This window comes from Stegostoma tigrinum, chromosome 7 (genome assembly GCF_030684315.1).
Source record: "Stegostoma tigrinum isolate sSteTig4 chromosome 7, sSteTig4.hap1, whole genome shotgun sequence".
Taxonomy (NCBI): domain Eukaryota; kingdom Metazoa; phylum Chordata; class Chondrichthyes; order Orectolobiformes; family Stegostomatidae; genus Stegostoma; species Stegostoma tigrinum.
Window position 1 is genome coordinate 101,858,096 of NC_081360.1, and position 24,347 is coordinate 101,882,442.

Genomic DNA, 24,347 nt, shown 5'->3' on the forward strand with positions numbered 1-24,347 from the left:
TTCCTGCCTTATCCCTATAACCCTTGATTCCACTTATCTTTAAGAGCTCTATCCATCTCTTTCAATAAAGTATCCAGAGGGTTGGCCTCCACTGCCTTTTGGGGCAGAGCATTCCATATATCCACCACTCTCTGGGTGAAGACGTTTCTCCTCAACTCTGTTCTAAATGGCCTACCCCTTATTTTTAAACTGTGTCCTCTGGCTCTGGACTCACCCATCAGCGGAAACATGCTTCCTGCCTCCAGAGTGTCCAATCCCTTAATAATCTTATACGCCTCAATCAGATCCCCTCTCATCCTTCTAAACTCAGGTGTATACAAGCCCAGTTGCTCCAATCTTTCAACATATGATAGTCCCGCCATTCCGGGAATTGACCTCGTGAACCTACGCTGTACTCCCTCAATAGCAAGAATGTCCTTCCTCAAATTGGGAGACCTAAACTGCACACAATACTCCAGGTGCGGTCTCACCAGGGCCTTGCAGAAGGACCTCTTTGCTCCTATACTCAATTCCTCTGGTTATGAAGGCCAGCATGCCAGCAGCTCTCTTCACTGCCTGCTGTACCTGCATGCTTGCTTTCATTGAGTGATGTACAAGAACACCTAGATCTCGTTGTACTTCCCCTTTACCTAACTTGACTCCATTTAGATAGTAATCTGCCTTCCCGTTCTTGCCAAAGTGGATAACCACACATTTATCCACATTAAACTGCATCTGCCATGCATCCTTCCACTCACCTAGCCTGTCAAGTCACCCTGTATTCTCATATCATCCTCCTCACGTTTCACACTGCCACCCAGCTTTGTGTCATGAGCAAATTTGCTATATTACTTTTATTGCCTTCATCTATATCATTAATGTATATTGTAAACAGCTGCGGTCCCAGCACCGAACCTTGTGGAACGTCACTGGTCACTGCCTGCCATTCCAAAAGGGACCCGTTTATCACTACTCTCTGCTTCCTGTCAGCCAGCCAATTTTCAATCCAACTCAGTATTTTGCCCCCAATACCATGTGTCCTAATTTTGCTCACCAATCTCCTATGTGGGACTTTATCAAAGGCTTTCTGAAAGTCCAGGTACACTACATCCACTGTCTCTCCCTTGTTTATCTTCAGAGATACATCCTCAAAAAATTCCAGAAGATTAGTCAAGCATGATTTCCCCATCGTAAATCCATGCTGATCTGACCTATTCTGTTACTATCCAAATGAGTCATAATTTCATCTTTTATAATTGACTCCAGCATCTTTCCCACCACCAACGTCAGGCTAACCGGTCTACAATTTCCTGTTTACTCTCCCTCCTTTCTTGAAAAGTGGGACAACATTTGCCGCCCTCCAATCCACGGGAACCGATCCTGAATCTATAGAACATTGGAAAATGACTACCAATGCGTCCACGATTTCTAGAGCCACCTCCTTAAGTACCCTGGGATGCAAAGCATCAGGTCCCGGTGACTTATCAGCCTTCAGACCTAACGGTCTATCCAACACCATTTCCTGCCTAATATAAATTCCCTTCAGTTCGTCCATTACCCTCGGTCCTTCAGCCACTATTGCATCTGGGAGATTGTTTGTGTCTTCCCTAGTGAAGACAGATCCAAAGTACCTATTCAACTCATCTGCCATTTCCTTGTTCCCCATAATAAATTCACCCGTTTCTGACTTCAAGGGTCTTAACCATTTTTGTTTTCTTTTTAAGTGAATTTATTATGGGGAACAAGGAAATGGCAGAAGAGTTGAATAAGTACTTTGGATCTGTCTTCACTAGGGAAGACACAAGCAATCTCCCAGATGCAATAGTGGCTGAAGGACCGAGGGTAATGGACGAACTGAAGGGAATTTATATTAGGCAGGAAATGGTGTAGGATAGACCGTTAGGTCTGAAGTCTGATAAGTCCCCGGGACCTGATGGTTTGCATCCCAGGGTACTTAAGGAGGTGGCTCTAGAAATCGTGGACGCATTGGTAATCATTTTCCAATGTTCAATAGATTCAGGATCAGTTCCTGCGGATTGGAGGGTGGCTAATGTTGTCCTACTTTTCAAGAAAAGAGGGAGAGAGAAAACAGGACATTATAGACCGGTTAGCCTGATGTCTGTGGTGGGAAAGTCTGCTCTGCTTGCCTCCAAACGCAATGAATGAAATCAGTTACAAGCAAAATGCTGCAGGTGTCTGAAATGTGAAACAAACATGGAGAACACTGCAAAAACTCAGCAGGTCTGGCAGCGTCTATGAAGAGAGAGGAACAGAGTCCAGTCTGACTTCTTCAGAATGGCAGTAGACCCTGAAGGACTGTCAGATTGGATTTGAAATGTTATCTCTGCTTCTCTGCTTTGACAGAAGCTGCCAGGGTGCCTGAGTTTCTCAAGCATTCTCTGTGTCTGAATGAGATCAATATTGTGGACAGGAATCTATGGTGTATGACAGAATTGACACCTTGTGCATCATAGTGACATGTAGTTGTGGTGTATCCTGGTAGACCAATAAAGGAAAGTCCCTCTGTTTCAATGAAGTATAGGATTCAGGTGTCTATCCTGAAGATCGGCAGTCACATTTAGGATGGATAATGCCAACGGATGGGATGCCAGATCCGTTGCCAGCAGGTAGCTGATCTTGTGTGCAGTGTACCAGGCTGTACCAGTTTCCTAATCACAGCTTGAATACCTTAATAAATCGATGCTACTTGCACCAGTGGTGATTTTGGCAAAGAGTACATGTTGTCCAATCTTTTTGGGATACTACATTTGGAAAAGCTTCCGCTTTTCTGATAGCACCCATGCACTGCGTCTAGTTGAGCCATGTACTGTCTGCAAGCTGTAACATTGTCATTACCTTTTGGACTTCAATGATATGCTTGTGTGTGATGGGCAGAAATTGAGGAACTTCTTTGGCATTGGCCCTTAGTTGCTTCGTTTTCCTGTGCTGCGGTGCAGCATAGAGCTTCTCTGAGCACTTGGATTTCTTGCATATTTTAGCCCAATGTCCTCATCGTACAACATAGCTTTCGTCCATCACAAAATACTCATGGTGGGTGAGGCATGTCTCATGTTTTGCTGAAATTGTTGATGATTGTAACAGTTGGTCCAGAGTCAAGCAGCTGCAGTTGATGCTGACCAGCTGTAATTTTCATGGCTCATTCATGATATGCATGCGTTGCTGGCTGGCCAGCAGTTTATTGACCATCCTTAGCTGACCCTTGAGAAGGTGGTGGTGAGCTGCCTCCGTGAACCACCGCTGCAGCCCATGTGCTGTGGGTTGACCCACAATGCCCTTAGGGAGGGAATTCCAGGATTTTGACCCAGTGACAGAGAACGAACAGCGATATGTTTCCAAGTCAGGACAGTGGAGGAGAAACATAACACTAACTTGTGCAGGACAAGATCCATTTTGAACTCATCAATTCACTGCTTTGTCACAAGAAGTGTTCTGGAAAAAGTGAGTTCTAAATTTCCACTCCCTTTGTGTGAAGAATGTTCCTTTCGTTAATTCTTTCACAGGAAGTGGACATCACTGACTGTGTCGGCATTCCTTGTCCATCCCTAATTGCCCCTTGAGAAGGTAGGGGTGAGCTGCCTTCATGAATCACTGCAATCCACCTGCAGTAGGTTGACCCACAATGCCCTTAGGGTGGAAATTCCAGTATTTTGACCCAGCAACAGTGAAGGAACGGTGATATATTTCCAAGTGAGATTGGTGAATGGCTTGGAGGGGAACTTGCAGGTGTTCCATGTGTCTGCCGTTACAGTTGAAAAGTATGTCGTTCTTTTAGTACAATATCAAGGGTATTTCATTTAGATTTATTCAGAAATGTCTTCCAGAGATTTGGTGATGTCATATGCATTTCTATAAGCCATTCAGCTAAACTAGGTTCAGTGAAGTCACATTCCTCACCGTTGCATTGATGCCTCATGGCAAATTGGTCAATTGTTGTACCTGGCTTTTGGCACATGACTCAAACCAATGTGCACAAAGTTGACTTGAATTTTAACAGTGATAATGGGAACTGCAGATGCTGGAGAATCCAAGAGAACAAAGTGTGGAGCTGGATGAACACAGCAGGCCAAGCAGCAGCTTTTGTGCTCCTGAGATGCTGTTTGGCCTGCTGTGTTCATCCAGCTTCACACTTTGTTATGTTGACTTGAATTTTAAGTTGATTTTCTAAAATCCGAAATGTCTTCTCAGGATCTTTATGGTCATTGTCAGAAATACTGGAAAGTTTTATTTCTTTAGGTCTCCAATGTCCAAAGTGAGAAGGAGCTTAACTGCTTATGTGTTAGGTGTCTGTTGATCCATTAAGACTGATTCTTTCTTTAAATAACTGAACTTCTGATAGAATGCCAATGGAGTACCAGTCAATGGTGAGATGTTTGCTTTCCATCTTTATTGTGTAGCTTCATGGTCTCTGAAATGCCAGTGGGACAATCTTTAATTCCTGGTTTTTGTTTTGCTAATTTACTGTTACATTGTCTTTTCTTTTCTCCATGATTAAATGTTGCTTTCCTTTTAACAGGAGCAGGCAATCATAACACAAAAAACAATGATGACCTCATGGCATTTTTAGTTTTATTTTCATACTGTTTTACTTCAGAATTGCTTTCTCATATCAAAGCTGTCTTATAAACTCAAAGATAATGGGAAACTGCAGATGCTGGAGAATCTGAGAGAACAACGTGTGGGAACTGGGTGAACACAGCAAGCTGCTTGGCCTGCTGTGTTCATCCAGCTCCACGTTTTGTTGATTTATAAACTGTCAGGGCTTAAAAACTTCTTTTCAAATGTTGGAGCTGTCCTGGACCTCTTGCAAACAGACATTTTTAAAAGCGAGGAGGCTAGCATACTCCTTGTGCTTCAGTATAGCTTTGTTGTCTTTAGTTTTTTGTTGTATTTGTAACCTGAGCTCAAACAGCTTGATGGATTATTGATGGACTATTAGGAGAAAGGCATTTCTCCTTCTACCATACAGCTGTCACTTTTTCAGCCATTAGTGCCCATGTGCCGCCACTATAAAGCTTTCATAAGAACTTTCGGGAGCCTTTTAAGCTGTCATGATATGCTTTGTAATTTTCTGCTTGCTAAGTAGTACGATATCAACCAGAGAAAGTTGGGTTCTTATTGAATTAAATATCTAGGCAGTTTTTTACAGTGCTAAACTATCACAGACCTTACTGACATTACTATGCATAATACACAAAAAAAACCTGGCACCACGTAGTCTGTATCACGGAGAGAAAGAGATATTGCATTTTAGGTAGAAGATAGAACCCTTACAGTTGGAAGTAGGATATTTGGCCCATCAAGTCCACACTAAACCTCTGAAGAGCACCCCACTACTGCCTATGATCCAGCATTCCCATAGCTAACTGCCTGGGCACCATGAGCAATTTCCCATGGCCAATCCACCCAGCCTGCACATGGTTGGGTTGTGGGAGGAAACCCACGCAGACACGGGGAGAACGTGCAAACTCCACACAGACAGTCACCCGAGGCTGGAATCGAACATGGATCCCTGGTACTGTGAGGCTGCAGTGCTGACCACTGAGCAACTGTGCCACCCCAGTTTGTTAATGGTAGTGTTGTCGAACAGACAGACCTAGGGGTTCAGCGACATAATTTTTTGGAAGTTGTGTCACAGGTAGACACAGTGATGAAGGAGGCATTTAGCCAACTTGCCTTCATAGAACATAGAACATTACAGCACAGTACAGGCCCTTCGGCCCTCGATGTTGCGCTGACCTGTGAAACCAAACTGAAGCCCATCTAACCTACACTATTCCTTTATCATCCATATGTTTATCCAAAGACCATTTAAATGCCCTTAAAGTTGGCGAGTCTACTACTGTTACAGGCAGGGCATTCCATGCCCTTACTACTCTCTGAGTAAAGAACCTACCTCTGACATCTGTCCTATATCTATCACGCCTCAATTTAAACTTATGTCCCCTTGTGTTAGCCATCACCATCTGAGGAAAAGGCTCTCACTGTCCACCCTATCTAATCCTCTGATCAACTTGTATGTCTCTATTAGGTCACCTCTTAACTCTTCTGTCTAACGAAAACAGGCCCAAGTCCCTCAGCCTTTCCTCATAAGACCTTCCCTCCAAACCAGGCAACATCCTGGTAAATCTCCTCTGCACACTTTCCAATGCTTTTACATCCTTCCTAAAATGCGGTGACCAGAACTGTACGCAATACTCCAAGTGCGGCCGCACCGGAGTTTTGTACAGCTGCAACATGACCTCATGGCTCCGAAACTCAATCCCTCTGCCAATAAAACCTAACACACTGTACGCCTTCTTAACATTGCTCAGACCATTGGCTATAGGAGTTAAGATGTCATGTTGAGATTGTACAGTACATTGGTGAGACCACTTTTGCAGTACTGTGTACTATTCTGGTTGGTCTGCTATAGGAAAGATATTATTAAATTGGGATGGGTTCAGAAAAGATTTGTCAGGACTGGAGGGTTTGAGTTATAGGAAGAGGCTGGATAGGCTGGGGCTTTTTTCCCTGGAGCATTGGAGGCTGAGGGTGACCTTATAGAGGTTTATAAAATCATGAGGGGTAGAGATAAGGCGAATAGCAATGCTCATTTCCATATTGTGGGGGAGTTCAAACTAGGAGGCATATTTTTAAGATGAAAAGGGAAAAATTTAAAAGGGACCTGAGGGGCAGCTTTTTCACACAGAGTGTGGTTTGTGTGTGGAATGAACTGCCAGAGGAAGTGGTGGTTATAACATTTGAAAGACATTTGAGCAGGTACATGAATAGTAGGGATTTAGAGGGACACGGACCAAATGCGGATATGTGGGACTACCTTAGTTTGTGAAATCTGGTCAGCATGGACAAGTTGGGCCGAAGGGTCTGTTTCCATGTCTTTGAGAGAGTGTGAGAGAGAGAGATGGAGGAAAAGGGAAAGAAAGAAAGCGACAAAGAAAGAAAGAGAGTGAAAGAAAGGGAGAGAGGGTGAGTGAGAGTGAGAGTGTCTGTGTGGAGTTTGCACGTTCTCCCTGTGTCTGCGTGGGTTTCCTCCGGGTGCTCTGCTTCCCTCCCACAGTCCAAAGATGTGCAGCTTAGGTGGATTGGCCATGCTAAATTGCCCGTAGTGTTCAGGATGTGTAGCTCAGGTGGGTTATAGGGGGATGGGTTTGGGTGGGTGCTTTGAGGGTTGGTGTGGACTTGTTGGGCCGAAGGGCCTGTTTCCACACTGTAGGGATTCTATGATCTATGTTACATGTTGTGATGTTGCTTAGCCCTCCTAACAGTAGAATCCTGTGTTGTCTAGAGTTTATACCTTAAACCAACACTGTCCAAAAGGGCCCTGCAAGGAAACAGAACCTCTGCTGGGTAATGGGGTTGGGGAAGATTAGACGAAAGGGGATTTGGAGCATGATAATTAAAGGAAAGCAAGTTCAGTAATAATGATCCTACGTGTATTAATCCTCTGGGCTTGATGTAAACTAGATCAATGTCAGTCACATTGACCTCCTCTAACTCTTTCTGTCGAGTCCCAACACATTGTGTTCAATAACACCCAGCAGCTGCAAACAGTCAGTTAAAATTTCACACATTGATTTCAAATCAATTCCCCCAGAGCACATAGCAGGCTGTTGATAAAACAAGGAGAGAGACTTAGAGAAAGAGAGTGAGGGAGGAGAAATGCGGCCTGCTACCTCCTACAGCTTAGGGTTATGGTATCATAGAAAAGTTATAGCGCAGGAAAAGGCTATTCAGCCCATCATGACTGTGCTGGCTGCATAAACCAACTTCTCATTCTAATCCCCCTTCCCAACACTTGATCCATAGCCTTGTAGTCAGTGGTGCTTCAGGGGCTCATCCAGGTTTCTCTTAAATGATAATAAAATGTGAGGCTGGATGAACACAGCAGGCCAAGCAGCATCTCAAGAGCACAAAAGCTGACGTTTCGGGCCTAGACCCTTCATCAGAGAGGGGGATGGGGAGAGGGAACTGGAATAAATAGGGAGAGAGGGGGAGGCGGACCGAAGATGGAGAGTAAAGAAGATAGGTGGAGAGAGTGTAGGTGGGGAGGTAGGGAGGGGATAGCTCAGTCCAGGGAAGACGGACAGGTCAAAGAGGTGGGATGAGGTTAGTAGGTAGTGGGGGGTGCGGCTTGGGGTGGGAGGAAGGGATGGGTGAGAGGAAGAACCGGTTAGGGAGGCAGAGACAGGTTGGACTGGTTTTGGGATGCAGTGGGTGGGGGGGAAGAGCTGGGCTGGTTGTGTGGTGCAGTGGGGGGAGGGGACGAACTGGGCTGGTTGAGGGATGCAGTAGGGGAAGGGGAGATTTTGAAACTGGTGAAGTCCACATTGATACCATTAGGCTGCAGGGTTCCCAGGCGGAATATGAGTTGCTGTTCCTGCAACCTTCGGGTGGCATCATTGTGGCAGTGCAGGAGGCCCATGACGGACATGTCATCCAGAGAATGGGAGGGGGAGTGGAAATGGTTTGCGACTGGGAGGTGCAGTTGTTTTTTGCGAACTGAGCGGAGGTGTTCTGCAAAGCGGTCCCCAAGCCTCCGCTTGGTTTCCCCAATGTAGAGGAAGCCGCACCGGGTACAGTAGATGCAGTATACCACATTGGCAGATGTGCAGGTGAACCTCTGCTTGATGTGGAATGTCATCTTGGGGCCTGGGATGGGGGTGAGGGAGGAGGTGTGGGGACAAGTGTAGCATTTCCTGCGGTTGCAGGGGAAGGTGCCGGGTGTGGTGGGGTTGGAGGGCAGTGTGGAGCGAACAAGGGAGTCACGGAGAGAGTGGTCTCTCCGGAAAGCAGACAGGGGAGGGGATGGAAAAATGTCTTGGGTGGTGGGGTCGGATTGTAAATGGCGGAAGTGTCGGAGGATAATGCGTTGTATCCGGAGGTTGGTAGGGTGGTGTGTGAGAACGAGGGGGATCCTCTTGGGGCGGTTGTGGCGGGGGCGGGGTGTGAGGGATGTGTCGCGGGAAACCTAACCCTCCCTCCAATGACCCCTTCACCCGCTTCCAACACAAGTCCTCCTCCTGGACACCACCCCCAGGCCTCCTACCCTCCCTCGACCTCTTCATCTCCAACTGCCGTCGAGACATCAACCGCCTCAACCTCTCCACCCCTCTCACCCACTCCAACCTCTCCCCCGCAGAACGGGCAGCCCTCCGCTCCAACCCCAACCTCACCATCAAACCCGCAGACAAGGGTGGCGCAGTGGTAGTATGGCGCACTGACCTCTACATCGCCGAGGCCAGACGCCAACTCTCCGACACCACCTCCTACCGCCTCCTCGATCATGACCCCACACCCGAGCACCAAACCATCATCTCCAACACCATTCACGACCTCATCACCTCAGGGGACCTCCCACCCACAGCCTCCAACCTCACTGTTCCCCAACCCCGCACGGCCCGTTTCTATCTCCTTCCCAAAATCCACAAACCTGCCTGCCCTGGTCGACCCATCGTCTCAGCCTGCTCCTGCCCCACCGAACTCATCTCCACCTATCTGGACTCCATTTTCTCCCCTTTGGTCCAGGAACTCCCCACCTACGTCCGTGACACCACCCACGCCCTCCACCTCCTCCAGGACTTCCAATTCCCTGGCCCCCAACACCTCATATTCACCATGGACGTCCAGTCCCTGTACACCTGCATTCCGCATGGAGATGGCCTCAAGGCCCTCCGCTTCTTCCTGTCCCGCAGGCCCGACCAGTCCCCCTCCACCGACACTCTCATCCGCCTAGCTGAACTCGTCCTCACACTCAACAACTTCTCTTTTGACTCCTCCCACTTCCTACAGACTAAGGGGGTGGCCATGGGCACCCGCATGGGCCCCAGCTATGCCTGCCTCTTTGTAGGTTACGTGGAACAGTCCCTCTTCCGCACCTACACAGGCCCCAAACCCCACCTCTTCCTCCGGTACATTGATGACTGTATCGGCGCCGCCTCTTGCTCCCCAGAGGAGCTCGAACAGTTCATCCACTTCACCAACACCTTCCACCCCAACCTTCAGTTCACCTGGGCCATCTCCAGCACATCACTCACCTTCCTGGACCTCTCAGTCTCCATCTCAGGCAACCAGCTTGTAACTGATGTCCATTTCAAGCCCACCGACTCCCACAGCTACCTAGAATACACCTCCTCCCACCCACCCTCCTGCAAAAATTCCATCCCCTATTCCCAATTCCTCCGCCTCCGCCGCATCTGCTCCCACGATAAGACATTCCACTCCCGCACATCCCAGATGTCCAAGTTCTTTAAGGGCCGCAACTTTCCCCCCACGGTGATCGAGAACGCCCTTGACCGCGTCTCCCGCATTTCCCGCGACACATCCCTCACACCCCGCCCCCGCCACAACCGCCCCAAGAGGATCCCCCTCGTTCTCACACACCACCCTACCAACCTCCGGATACAACGCATTATCCTCCGACACTTCCGCCATTTACAATCCGACCCCACCACCCAAGACATTTTTCCATCCCCTCCCCTGTCTGCTTTCCGGAGAGACCACTCTCTCCGTGACTCCCTTGTTCGCTCCACACTGCCCTCCAACCCCACCACACCCGGCACCTTCCCCTGCAACCGCAGGAAATGCTACACTTGTCCCCACACCTCCTCCCTCACCCCCATCCCAGGCCCCAAGATGACATTCCACATCAAGCAGAGGTTCACCTGCACATCTGCCAGTGTGGTATACTGCATCCACTGTACCCGGTGCGGCTTCCTCTACATTGGGGAAACCAAGCGGAGGCTTGGGGACCGCTTTGCAGAACACCTCCGCTCAGTTCGCAAAAAACAACTGCACCTCCCAGTCGCAAACCATTTCCACTCCCCCTCCCATTCTCTGGATGACATGTCCATCATGGGCCTCCTGCACTGCCACAATGATGCCACCCGAAGGTTGCAGGAACAGCAACTCATATTCCGCCTGGGAACCCTGCAGCCTAATGGTATCAATGTGGACTTCACCAGTTTCAAAATCTCCCCTTCCCCTACTGCATCCCTCAACCAGCCCAGTTCGTCCCCTCCCCCCACTGCACCACACAACCAGCCCAGCTCTTCCCCCCCACCCACTGCATCCCAAAACCAGTCCAACCTGTCTCTGCCTCCCTAACCGGTTCTTCCTCTCACCCATCCCTTCCTCCCACCCCAAGCCGCACTCCCCACTACCTACTAACCTCATCCCACCTCTTTGACCTGTCCGTCTTCCCTGGACTGAGCTATCCCCTCCCTACCTCCCCACCTACACTCTCTCCACCTATCTTCTTTACTCTCCATCTTCGGTCCGCCTCCCCCTCTCTCCCTATTTATTCCAGTTCCCTCCCCCCATCCCCCTCTCTGATGAAGGGTCTAGGCCCGAAACGTCAGCTTTTGTGCTCCTGAGATGCTGCTTGGCCTGCTGTGTTCATCCAGCCTCACATTTTATTAACTTCAACAGTTCACTGTTTTATCACCAAGTCAGAACAGTGTGTAACTTGAGGGGATCTTGGAAGGTGGTGAAGTTCCTATTGTCTTTGATCTTACAGGTGGTTGAGGCTATGGGTTAGGGAGAGGAAGCTATGGATGGAGCTGTAGTGAACTGCTACAGTGCAGCTCCTCAATGATGATGCATATACTAACCAGTGCCAGAGTCAGAGAGCTGGATACTCCTGTTATCGGGGTTTGATTTTATCAATGGAAAACTTGAATGCGGCATACTAAGATTGCATTTGACAAGGTGCCACATGAAATACTGATCTAGAAAACTAGATCCCAGGGTGCAAAGGGTTGAGTATTGGCTTGCATAGAGGATTGGCTGGCTGACAGAAATCAGAGGGTTGGGATAAATGAGTCCTTCTCTGAATGACAAACTATAACTCGTGGGGTACTGCAGGGTTCAGTTTTCACGCCTCAACTATTTACAATCTGTGTGAATGATCTGCATGTGAGGGCAGAGAGTTTTGGAGCAAAATTCACACATGATATGAAACTAGGAGGGAAAGTAGACCGTGATGTGAGAGTTTACAGACAGATATTGATCGGCTGGGAGAATGGGCCAGAATTTGGCAGATGGAGTTTAACGTGGATAAGTATGAGGCTCTCCATTTTGGCCAGGAATGTAAAAGTAAAAATTATTATTTAAATGGGAAGCAGATTCAAAGTGCGTCAGTGCAGAGGGATCTGGGTGCCCTTGGACATTAATCTCAGGAAGTGTGTACAGAGGTGCATTTTGTATTAAGACAGCCAAACTGAATCCCAGCATTTATTGCAAAAGGCTGGATTATAAAAGTAGTGTTGTTACCAGTACATAAGGTGTTGGTGAGACCACCTGGAATATTTTGTCCAGTTTTGGTCTCCTTACTTGGGGAAGGATGTGGTGGCACCAGTTGAGGTTGACCAGGTTGATTCCAGGGCTGAAAGGGAAGTCATATGAGGAGCCGTTGAATAGCTTGGGCTTATACTCGCCGAAGTTCAGAAAAATGAGGGGAGGCCTGATTGAGGCTTTTAAAATGTTAAAGGGGATTGATAAGGTGAATGTTGAACAGATGTTCTTCTTTGTGGGGCAGCTTTCGACAAGAGGTCATAGATATTGAGTGAGAGGAGATAGGTTCAAAACTGAGATAAGGAAAAACTATTTCTCTCAGGGGGTTGCGAATCTGTGGAACTCACTGCCCCAGAGCGCAGCAGAGGTGGAATCAATCAACTGATTCAAGAAAAAAAAAGGTACCTTTCTGATGAAAAGGGGATAAAGGGCAATGGGGAGCAGGAAGGAGAGTGCAGTTGAGACCAGGATAAAATCAGTCTCAATCATGTTAAATGGCAGACGAGGCTCGAAAGGCTGAATTGCCGACAGCCACTCCTAATTCCTATGTTCCTATGTGCCAATGTTCCTAACTTATTTCAGTTTGGCTCAGGAGGAGCTCTGCACTGCAATAGGATCAATACTGAAGGAGTGCTGCATTGTCAGAGTTGGTATTCAGGGAGTGCTACACTGCTGGAGGGTCAGTGCAGAGGGAGCACTGTACTGTACTGTCAGAGGGTCAGTAGTGAGGGAGCGTGACACTGATTGAGAACCAGTGCTGAGGATGCAGTGGCCAGGTGAGAGTGACAGCCCCCAACATTTGATTGAGTGTGGTGCAACGGAGCCCTGGCAAAACTGGAATCAATGGTTACAAGGGGACAAACTCTCTGCTGGTTAGAGCCAGACCTGATACGAAGGAAGATGGTTGTGGTTATTGGAGGTCAGTCAATCAGCTTCAGGATATCTCTGCAGGAGTTGCTCAGGGTAAGGTGCCAGACCTAACCACCTTCACCTGCTTCATCACTGACTATAAGATCAAAAGTGGAGACGTTCGCCGATGATTATACAATGTTCAGCACCATTCGTGGCTCCTCAGATACTGAAGCAGTCCATGTCCAAATGCAACAAGATCTGGACAATATCCAGGCTCGGGCTGACAAGTGGCAAGTGACATTCGTGCCACACAAATGCCAAACAACAGCCATAACCAATAAATTTAAAAGTAAAAAGCACATAATTTCAAACTCCTCCCAAAAATTCTCCTCCAATAGAGTTTGCTTTCATTACCACCCACGCTTCCTGTTTCCCCTTCTCCAGCCTGCTTCCATGCTGTAAGGGACCAGTGACTCAAAATGTTAACTCTGCTTTCCCTCCACAGATGCTGCAAGACCTGCTGAGTTTCTCCAGCAATTTCTGCCTTTGTTTCTGGTTTTCAGCATCCACTGTTCTTTGTGGGGGGTTTTTATTTAGTGTATTCCAGCCCCTCACAACCTCAGGTTGAAAAATATTTCCTCAGATCCCCTCTAAATCTCCTGCTTTTCACTTCAAAGTGATGCACCCTCATTCGGGAATACACAGTGAAATGCTCTTGATTCTGTTACATCTCAATGCCAATGTGCAATCCATTAAAGGCCAGCCATTGGAGGACAGAATAGAGACAACCGTCATACATCTGTGAAATTCTGGATCCACGTTATCCCTGCGTTTTCCCGTTGTGGGAGATCATCAAGGATTTTCACTGAGATAATGTAACCACTGCCCCATGACATTCAAAGGCGTCACTATGACAGAATTTCCCACAATTAACAATGGGATTAGCATCGAGCAGAATCTTAACTGGACTTGTCACATAAACACAGTGGCTACAAGAGCAGGCCAGAAGCTGGGAATACTGCAGTGAGTAACTCACCTCCTGACTCCTCAAAGCCTGTCTACCATCTACAAGGCACAAGTCAGGAGTGTGATGGAATACTCCCCACTTGCCTGGATGGGTGCAGCCCCAACAACACTCAAGAAGCTTGACACCATCCAGGACAAAGCAGCTGCTTGATTGGCACCACATCCACAAACATCCCACTCCCTCCACCACTGACGCTCAGTAGCAGTGGTGTGTACTATTGACAAGATGCACTGCAGAAATTCACCAAAGATCCTCAAGCAGTAACTTCAAAACCCATGACCACTTCTATCTGGAAGGACAAGGGCAGCAGATACACGGGAATACCACCCCCTGCAAGTTCCCCTCCGAGCCTCTTACCGTCCTGTCTAGGAAATACATCGCTGTTCCCTCACTGTCACTGGGTCAAAGCTGGAATTCCCTCCCTAAGGGCATTGTGGGTCAACCCACAGCTGGAGGACTGCAGGGGTTCAAGAAGGCAGCTCACCCCCACCTTGTCAAGGAGGCAACTAGGGATGGGGCAATAAATGTTGGGCCAGACAGTGGCATCAGTGTCTCACAAATGATTAAATACTAAAGCTCTGCACTTTTGCAGGGTCACTACTGAAAGTGTGCTGCACTGCCGGAGGGTCAGTGTTGAGGGAGCGCCACACAGTTGGAGGGTCAGTACTGAGGGAGTGCTGCACTTCCGGAGGGTCAGTGCTGAGGCAGTGCTGCACTGGTGGAGGGCCAGTGCTGAGGGAGTGCCGCACTGTCAGAGGGTCAGAAATAAGAAATATCTACTGCCTCAGAGATGCCAGCTGTCAGATAAGACATTCAACAGGGATCTATGTGCTGGTTGTTTGAGATTCTCTGACCATCACTGATGAGAGGAGCGTTCTCTGACATTGTAACCAACTATTCAACCTCACCCAAACAGAGTGATTAACTGTGATAATGGGAACTGCAGATGCTGGAGAATCCAAGATAGTAAAGTGTGAAGCTGGATGAACAGTGCTCCTGAGATGCTGCTTGGCCTGCTGTGTTCATCCAGCTTCACACTTTGTTATCTCAGAGTGATTAACTGGTTGTTTCACTTCATTTTTGTGCTAATTATTGGCCAAATTTCCATCTGACACATCAGCCATTAACCTTTCAGGATGGATAGCAATTAGAGGCACATGTAAAGATTTTCGAATAAACTTTTGACATTTGAAGGTTAGTGATTTCCCAGCTTGTTTTTAAGACAAAGAACTTTAACAATTGCTACTTACTCTCCTCGGTGTCTTGCAGATAGCTGTTAATCGACTCCCAAAGGTCACAATCATCAAACTCAAGGGCAAATTCTTCAAAGTCTTCATTTCCAATGAGTTCAAAGGTGCTCGTCCCTGCTTCCTTGTCCTCAGAAGACTCTTCTGTGTCCATCGTCTTCACACAGCAGGGGGCCTCAGCTCAGGCATCAATGTTGGAAGTACCTTCGCACCGAGGTGCTTTGGTTACTCCTCTCTGAGTCGCAATGGGCTTCAGGGAGGTGAATGGGAAGGTGGTGGGGTTATCATCGAACAAGCTGACGTTGAGATGAGAGGCACTGCTGTGGCTGACTGTTCGTGTCCCCGAGGCTTTCATTCCACTTCCATGATGTCAGTTTCCAATCCAATACCCTGTTCCCCGATCAATGGGCTGCGCTTTGGCATTTTCAACCAGTAACCCTTTGGTAACCACATCCACCAGGCTGGCCCATCACCCTATCTCTCTCTCAACTGTTAACTCTCCCTCATCCAAATCACCATTACCTTCTCTCCACAGAACCACCTCGAAGGTTGGAGGGGGATGTTGGTGGACATGTTTCTGCACCATTAATCCAGAACCTCCCACCTACTGTTCTGGGGGCATTGACTCGAATGCCACCAATGGGCAGATGGTGAAATTTGAACTCAGTAACAAGTTGGAGTGAAAAACAGGCTTTGTGATGACCATATAATAACTTGCGATGTTGTTAAAAACAGGTCTGGTTCACTGACATATTTTGGGGCAGTAAATCCGCCATCCTTACCTGGTACGACCAGACCGACAGCAATAAGATTAATTCCGAACTGCCCTGTGGGCAATTAGTAATGTGGAATAAATTCTAGCCTAGCCCAGAGAGGGCAAACCTCATGAATAAATTTAAAAGTAAAAAGCACATAATTTCAAACTCCTCCCAAAAATTCTCCTCCAATAGAGTTTGCTTTCATTACCACCCACGCTTCCTGTTTCCCCTTCTCTCTCCTGCTTCCATGCTGTAAGGGACCAGTGACTCAAAATGTTAACTCTGCTTTCTCTCCACAGATGCTGCAAGACCTGCTGCGCTTCTCCAGCAATTTCTGCCTTTGTTTCTGATTTTCAGCATCCACTGTTCTTTGTGGGGGGTTTTTATTTAGTGTATTCCAGCCCCTCACAACCTCAGGAAGAAAAATATTTCCTCAGATCCCCTCTAAATCTCCTGCTTTTCACTTCAAAGTGATGCACCCTCATCTGGAATACACAGTGAAATGCTCTTGACTCTGTTACATCTCATTATCAATGTTCATGCCTTTAAAGGCCAGCCATTGGAAGACAGAGTAGAGACAACTGTCATACATCTGTGAAATTCTGGATCCACATTATCCCTGCGTTTTTCCATTGTGGGAGATCATCAAGGATTTTCACTGTGTGACATGCTTGTGTGACACCAACTGTTCATCCATGTACTTTATAAAGGTTCTGAGCTTTACCGCCTCAACTACCCTCCAGATCCCCAACTACCTTCTGGGTGATTCAGATTACCTCAAATCCCCTGTAAATCTGCACATTGCAAAGTCACAATCAGAGATGCCGTGTTCTTTTTGAATGGCAGAGCAGGCTTGAGGGGCTGAATGGCCTTCTCTTGCTCCTAATTCATGCACCTGTTTGCAATGCGTTATTGCTGTGTGTTTTAACTGCATGCTATACTTGTGTGTCAACAGTGAATTATTGATGTTTGTTATTAATGTGTTTTCGCTGAACCTTATCCTTGTAGATGAGTTTATGTGATGCCATGTGCCTTTAAGAGGGATTTGTCCAATACAATTTCCCTCAAAGAGAGGTGTTGTAATCCTGGTGTTCAGGTGCCTGCAGAGTAAATAAATAGCTTTGGGCTTTTTTTAAAAGAAGTAGACAAAAGAAACATGAGTGGGCGGAGTCAGGCTCACACAGGCCCAGGGTTTTAGGTTTTGCGTTCAGTTGGGGGTTTTGGTATTGAAGCTGCCAGATACAGCTCTCTCTGCTACTGAGAAAAAGCTCAAGTTCTCTCTCTGCTGCTAGACTCATTCTGTTGATGCTCCTTCTCCTGGACTGGAAGAGATAGCAAGTGAGGGAATCAGTTTTGCTGAACTTGCCTTTGCCAAGGGTGTGTTAATGGGATGCTGCTGTATTAGAGCAGTTGATGAGTTGTATGTAAAATACATATTACTTTGTGAAGTATTTTGATAGAATTATGCTGATTCTTCATTTTTTTGTTTGTATTTTAATTGTGGTGTGAGAATAAAATACGTTTTGCTTAAAGCCGACAAGTTTGGCCAATCGAATCACATCTGGAATGCAACGTGCCTCTAAATAAGATAAAAGTTATGGTCCAAGCTACATCTTCAATTTGTTCTGTGGGGGGTTTGATCCAGTTAATAATACTTAGTGCCTCATCTCTATTTGTTAGTCTCTGCCTGTCCCAGTCCCAGCAGTTTCTTACTTTTCATGTAGTCCAGGTCAGCGCTAGCGAGCATTTGTGCTTCTGCATCATCGGTCGGCACTTTCTGGTACACTGTGACTCCAAGCGCAGTCATACTGCCATTGCAAATCCGTTCCCGCAGATCGTAGCATGCTCTCGGGCCACTCGCAATCCGGGGATGGTCCTTCTGTCTGTCAGGACTCCTCAGGGAGGACTCGAGGCAATCCTGTAGAGGTTTCAGAAAGCTGCCGGGGTGTGGAGGTGACAAAAAAAACCAAACATTTTAAAATTCAGCTTTGATTCAGGGATTGGTTTGATGGATTAGAAACACTACAACTGTCTGGGGATCTGAGTGATGAGGAATGGTAGCTTCCATAGGCACCTTTGGCTTTGAGCTAAAGATATTGGCGGACGTGTTGAGATTTTGGGATGGGTCAATTTAAGGGAATCAGCAAAAGAGTCAATACTTGCCTGGATGCTTGCAGCTCCAACAACACTCAAGAAGATCAACATCCCAGACAAAGCAGCCGCTTGACTGGCACCACATCCACAAACATCCAACTCTTTACACCACTGACACTCAGTCGCAGCAGTGTGCACTATCTACAAGATGCACTGCAGAAACTCACCAAAGATCTTCAAACAGCACCTTCCAAACCCATGACCACTTCCATCCAGAAGGACAAGGGCAGCAGATACATGGGAACACCACCCGCTGCAAGTTCCCCTCCGAGTCACTCCCCATCCTGACTTGGAAATATATCGCTGTTCCTTTACTGTTGCTGGGTCAAAAACCTGGAATTCTCCCCCTAAGGGCATTGTAGGTGGACTGCAGCAGTTCAAGAAGGCAGCTCACCACCACCTTCTCAAGGGGCAATTAGGGATGGGCAAGAAATGCTGGGCCCAGCCAGAACCACATCCAACAAGTGAATAAAACAAGAAAAAGCGTTTTCATACAATGTGTTTCATGTCCCACGAACTCTCAGAACTCCTGAAGAACTGTCGCATCAGATTCAAACGTTAACTCTGTTTCTCCACTGATGCTGCCAGACCTGTTGAGTTTCTCCAAGCATTCTCTACCTTTGCCCCACTACCCCTCCAGCTTCCATGCAGTCTTTCCAGCGAAGTGACCGAAGGTGGGACATTTGAGGCCAGCCCTGAGGCCGTGTCTTTGCAGGCAGCGGTCATTAAAGCTGGTGAACAGGAGCAGGATTCTCAGGTATTTACTTTGGGCAGGGGTTTGCTGAACATAAACCCCCAATGCCAACTGATGGTCAGGGACTTGCTGGCACGGGTATGATGGGCTGAAGGGCCTTTTCCCGGTGCGGTAGATCTCTCCGACTCTTTGGCTCTGTGTCACATACAAAGATTGCCTTGCATTTGGGACCACATCTTACCTCCCTGTCAGTCCTGTGTGGCATTGCCATGGCTGCTGCTGGTCACAGTCTCGAGTCTGTTGCTGAGTCATCAGGGACTCGGTTGATTCCGTTGATCTGAGGCGGGTCTGTGAAAATATGAAAGAGAACATCGCACAAACATGCCACATAGCTGCTGATTTCCTAATTGCCCCCTGGGCTCCCCTCCTGCCCCGTCCTCCCACTCCAGCCCCAGTCAAACACCTCCCTGTCATAAACCCTTGTCCAGAAGGATTGGAAGCGGAGAGAAACTGCTGTTGTTTTCCTCAGATCAAAGGAGGCGAAGGTGAAATTTTACAGCTTGGCCAAAATTATTGCTTACCAAAAATAAAAAGAGAAGCTGCTGTAAAGAGCCAAGAGAGGGAAGTAAAGAAGATACATTCCCAAGATTTAGCTATACTATAATATACTATAAATAAATGTTTTCTATTCGATTCTAGTCTGTAGCTCATGCCTGAGAGTCTATTATTCCATGAATGCACCACCTGAAATCCCCTCCTCCAATTAAATTCCAGTCTGTAACTCACGCCCAGGTATCAGGGTGGCGTGGTGGCTCAGGGGTCAGCACTGCTGCTTCACAGAATCAGGGACCTGGGTTCAATTCCGCCCTCGGGCGACTGTCTGTGTGGAGTTTGCACATTCTCCCCGTGTCTGTGTGGGTTTCTTCCAGGTGCTCCGGTTTCCTCCCACAGTCCAAAGATGTGCAGGTTAGGGTGACTGGCCGTGCTAAATTACCCCTAGTGTTCAGGGATGTGAAAGTCAGGTGTTTTAGCCATGGGAAAACGCAGGGTTACAGGGGAAAGGGTAGGGGTTTGGGGCTGGGTGGCATGGTCTTGGGGAGTTGGTGTGGGCTTGCTGGGCCAAATGGCCTGTTTCCACACTGCAGGGATTCTATGATAAATCTGCAATACTAGATATACATACACACTGAGCCCCTTGATTACATTCCAATCAGTAACCCATTCCCAGGTATCTGTATTTCTTCATGTACATAAACTGCCCAGAACCCCCGCTATTAGAACCCAGTCAGTAACTCACTCCCAAGTAGCTGCTGTCCAATGTATCAGCCTTTGGTGGGTCATGCATCTCTTCGCTTCCCGACAGATCCCTGTCCTGGGTTTCCCCCTCCGAAGGCTCTTCCTCCTCCTCATCCACTTCCTGGATGGTGGGCGTGCCCTCTGAAGGAGGAACTGAAGTCTTTTTCTTTTTTCTCCTCTTCTTCTTGCTGCGTTCTGGGCGAGGGAGCTTCCTCCTGAGGCGTGTGTGGTGTGGTAGGCGAGTGGAGAGCGGATGGTGAATGTGGTGTGATGTGTGTCGATGATCTAGAGATTGCACACAGTGGCATTGAGTATGACAGGATGGAGGAGTGAATCGAACAGCAAAACTGGAGCCTGTTTGTCTTTCTGCTCACACAGAGAGCCAGCCCCCACACTACCATATCTCACTACACCCACAAATGCATGGTAACATAAAAAGTAGGAGTAGACCATTCTGCTCTTCATGCCTGCTTCACCATTCAATATGATCATGGATGATCATCTAACTAAGTCCCCTGTTCCTGCTTTCTCCCCCACACCCTTTGATCCCTTTAGTCCTAAGAGCTATATCCAACTCCTTCTTGAAAATTTTCAATGTTTTGGCCCCAACCACTTCCTGACAGAGAATTCCACAGGCTCCCTACTGTCTGGGTGAAGGCCTTTCTCCTCATCTTAGGCCTGAGTGGCCCACCCCATATCTGACGGCTGGTTTGGTCTCCCCGGCCATTGGGTACGTCCTTCCTGCTTTTATCCTGTCTAATACAGTTGCAGTTTTATTGGCTTCTATGAGATTCCCCCTCATTCTTCAAAACTCCAGCGAACATAGCTCCACCCTCACCAATCCAATCTCTGTATCTACGTCAGACCTGTCATCCAAGGAATCAGATTGTCCAATCCTTTCTTACTAAGAACGGGAGTGTTGGAGTAATTGAGGAAAAACTGTTTTCAGAAGTGGAATTGCATGTAACCAGAGATTCAATGGAATTAAAATTATTGGTAAAATGTTAAGGGGTTGATCCTTTCTCATGGCAAGTCCTTGAGGCCTGGAGGATGCTGCCTGAAAGAATGATGGAAACAGATTGAACAGGAACTTTCCAAAGGGGGAATTAGAGAAATATTTGAAAGCCACAAACTTCTAAGGGCTATAAAATTCTAACATGACTAAACGGGTTAGAGGCAGGATGGAAGATCCTGATGGCAGAGGAGACCAGAACCAGGGGTCATAGGGGAAGGAGATAAGGAGAAATGTCTTCACCCAGAGAGCGGTGAGCCTGTGGAACTAGTGAATTCAGAAAGTGGCTGAAGCCAAAGTATGTGTTCCAAGATAAACCGTTTGTGGCTAAAGGGATCAAGGGATATGGGAGAGGGCAGGTTTTTGGTACTGAGCTCAGAGATCAACCATGATCACAGTGATTGAAGGAGGAGCAGGATTGAGGGGTTGAGTGTCCTACTCATGCTCCTATCTTCTATGTTTCTCTGTTTCAATGTGAAGCTCAAATTCAATTTTAAAAAGCTGGAATTAACATGGAACGATTGTCAATTGCTGTAAAAGCCCGTCATTAATGTTCTTTAGGGAAGGAAATCTGCTGAGCTTACCTGGTCCTGCATGTGACTCCATACCCACAGCAATGTGGGTGATATTTAATACCCTCTGGGCAATTAGAGATGGGTAATAAAGGCTGACTGCAGCCAGCAATACCCACATCCCCATGAACGAATGAAAACAAAATGACCTTTTGCAGGAGCAAGTCACTCAGTCCAAGGGCAAATAAGAATGGACATATTCCATGAAAGAGAATAAAATAGGGGCCAGGTACAGATGGTCTAGTCTAACAGGCTGGTTACAAAATAATGTGCAAATAGACTCACACCGATAGGCACTCGCTCAGGCAAACACACTCGCACTTACATTCAAAGTCCTTTTCATTATAGGTTCGCTCAGGTTCCCGTGCAGGGCGATCACTGATCAGGTCACTTAGTCGCTCAATGCCCAGCAATTTGTCCAGCTCTTCCTCCTCTTCCTCTTCCACATTTGGCTTCTCGGTCTCATCTTCAACCTGGAAACAGAAATGGTTGTAACACCTCACTGTAGGGCTCACAATGACTTCAGTCACCATTTCCCAATGCGCAGCTCCATAGCTGGGGCTGCTGATCTAACTGACAATAGCACATCTGTGTTTGCCCACTCAGTCATGAAGTCACATAACACAGAAACACCCTGTTGACCAATCAACTCTCTGCTGACCTAGCTACACGAATCCCACTTTCTAATACGTAGCCCATAGGCTTGACATTTCAAGTGCTCATTCACACCACACGAATGCTAGGCCATGACCATCACCCATAAGAGATAATCTAACCACCATCCCTTAGCATTCAATGTGTTACCATCACTGAATCCCCCACTATCAGCATCCCGGGAGAGCTATCATTGGACAGAAACTCAGCTGGATTCGCTACATAAACACAAGAGCAGGCCAGAAGCTGGGAATACTGCGGCGAGTAACTCACCTCCCGACTCCCCAAAGCCTGTCCACCATCTACAAGGCACAAGTCAGGAGTGTGATGGAATACTCCCCACTTGCCTGGATGGGTGCAGCCCCAATAACACGCAAGAAGCCTGACACAATCCCGGACAAAGCAGCCGCTTGATTGGCACCACATCCACAAACATCCCACTCCCTCCACCACCGACACTCAGTAGCAGCAGTGTGTACTATCTACAAGATGCGCTGCAGAAATTCACCAAAGACCCTCAGGCAGCATCTTCCAAACCCACAACCACTTCCATCTAGAAGGACAAAGGGAGCAGATACATGGGAACAGCACCATTTACAACCACCGGTATGTTGCACACTGACAGGAAGGAGAGATCACATCTGCAGTGAGGCATAACCAGGCTGGGACTTCAGAGGCAGTCTGGAAATTCAGTGCAAAGGGGAAAACGTGGTTTTTGCTTGGTTTTTTTTGGACATAGTTTGCAAGGTCTTTGTAAGGGGGAGAGAAAGGAGAAATTAGTCAGAATTGGTTGGAGTACAGTCAGGGGAATAAACTGTTCTCTGTAGCCAAGATGAATAGTCCCAATGGCTAATTTGCCTGCCTGGTGCCCAGGCCCAGAATGTCTCATCTGGGCTGCAGAGGAACTTGGAGTGAGAGGGGAAAGATCCAGTTATTATGGGCCATGTAGTTACCAACGATAAAGGTAGAAAGAGGTTCAAGGTTCTGCTGAGGAAATACGAACAGTTGGGAGCTAAACTGAAAAGCAGAACAAAAAAGGGAATCTAGATTGCTACCTGAGCCATGAGCTAATTGGCACAGGAGCAGCAACATTAAAGAGGTAGATGTGTGGCTCAAAGATTGGTGTGAGTGAAATGGGCTCAAATTCATGGACATTGGTAGCAGTACTGGGGAAGGAGGGGGCTGTTCCCAATGGAATGTGTTCCACCTGGATCAAGGACCTGAATCCTTGTGAATCGCATAAACAGGGCTGTGGAAAGGGCTTTAAACTAAATAATGTGGAAGTGTGATAGTGGAAGGTGGGGGATTCTCAGTTGCATGGAAAATTATGCAAGAAGTTCAATGTGGGAGGCTCAGCTGAGCCTATTAAAGTTTCCACAACAAGTTATAGGAAAGAAAGCATGGAAAGGCTCAACAATGTGACTTCAGGCACAGGCGATAAGGGGGCAACTGTAAGAAGGGGGTGCAGTCAACATGGGACAGAAGGTGTTATACTTAAATGTACACAGTATATAAAACAATGTAAATGAACTAATAGATAATGGGAACTGCAGATGCTGGAGAATCCAAGATAATGAAATTGGAGGCTGGATGAACACAGCAGGCCCAGCAGCATCTCAGGAGCACAAAAGCTGACGTTTCGGGCTTAGACCCTTCATTAGAGAGGGCTCTCTAATAGCGCAGGTTAAAATTGGCAGGTGTGATGTTGTGGGAATCACAGAGATGTGGCTGCAAGGGGATCAGGGCTGGGAACTAAATATCCAAAGAGACACCTCCTATTGAAAGGACAG

At 47.4% G+C, this 24,347-nt stretch overlaps 1 protein-coding gene across 4 annotated transcripts in view; it reads right to left on the reverse strand.

Annotated features, from left to right (window-relative positions):
• Positions 1-24,347, reverse strand: part of LOC125454451 (anion exchange protein 3) — a 169,663-nt gene that overhangs the window by 117,038 nt on the left and 28,278 nt on the right. For 3 of the 4 annotated variants that reach the window (XM_059647564.1, XM_059647565.1, XM_059647563.1), the window contains exons 3-6: positions 22,229-22,376; positions 20,321-20,604; positions 19,265-19,371; positions 17,889-18,112 (exon numbers count right to left, since the gene is read on the reverse strand). In XM_059647564.1, the coding sequence (XP_059503547.1) occupies positions 17,889-18,112; positions 19,265-19,371; positions 20,321-20,604; positions 22,229-22,376 (763 nt within the window). Of the gene's footprint in view, positions 1-15,420; positions 15,652-17,888; positions 18,113-19,264; positions 19,372-20,320; positions 20,605-22,228; positions 22,377-24,347 lie in introns of those variants that run through there. The other variant, XM_048535249.2, reaches the window with a different exon arrangement.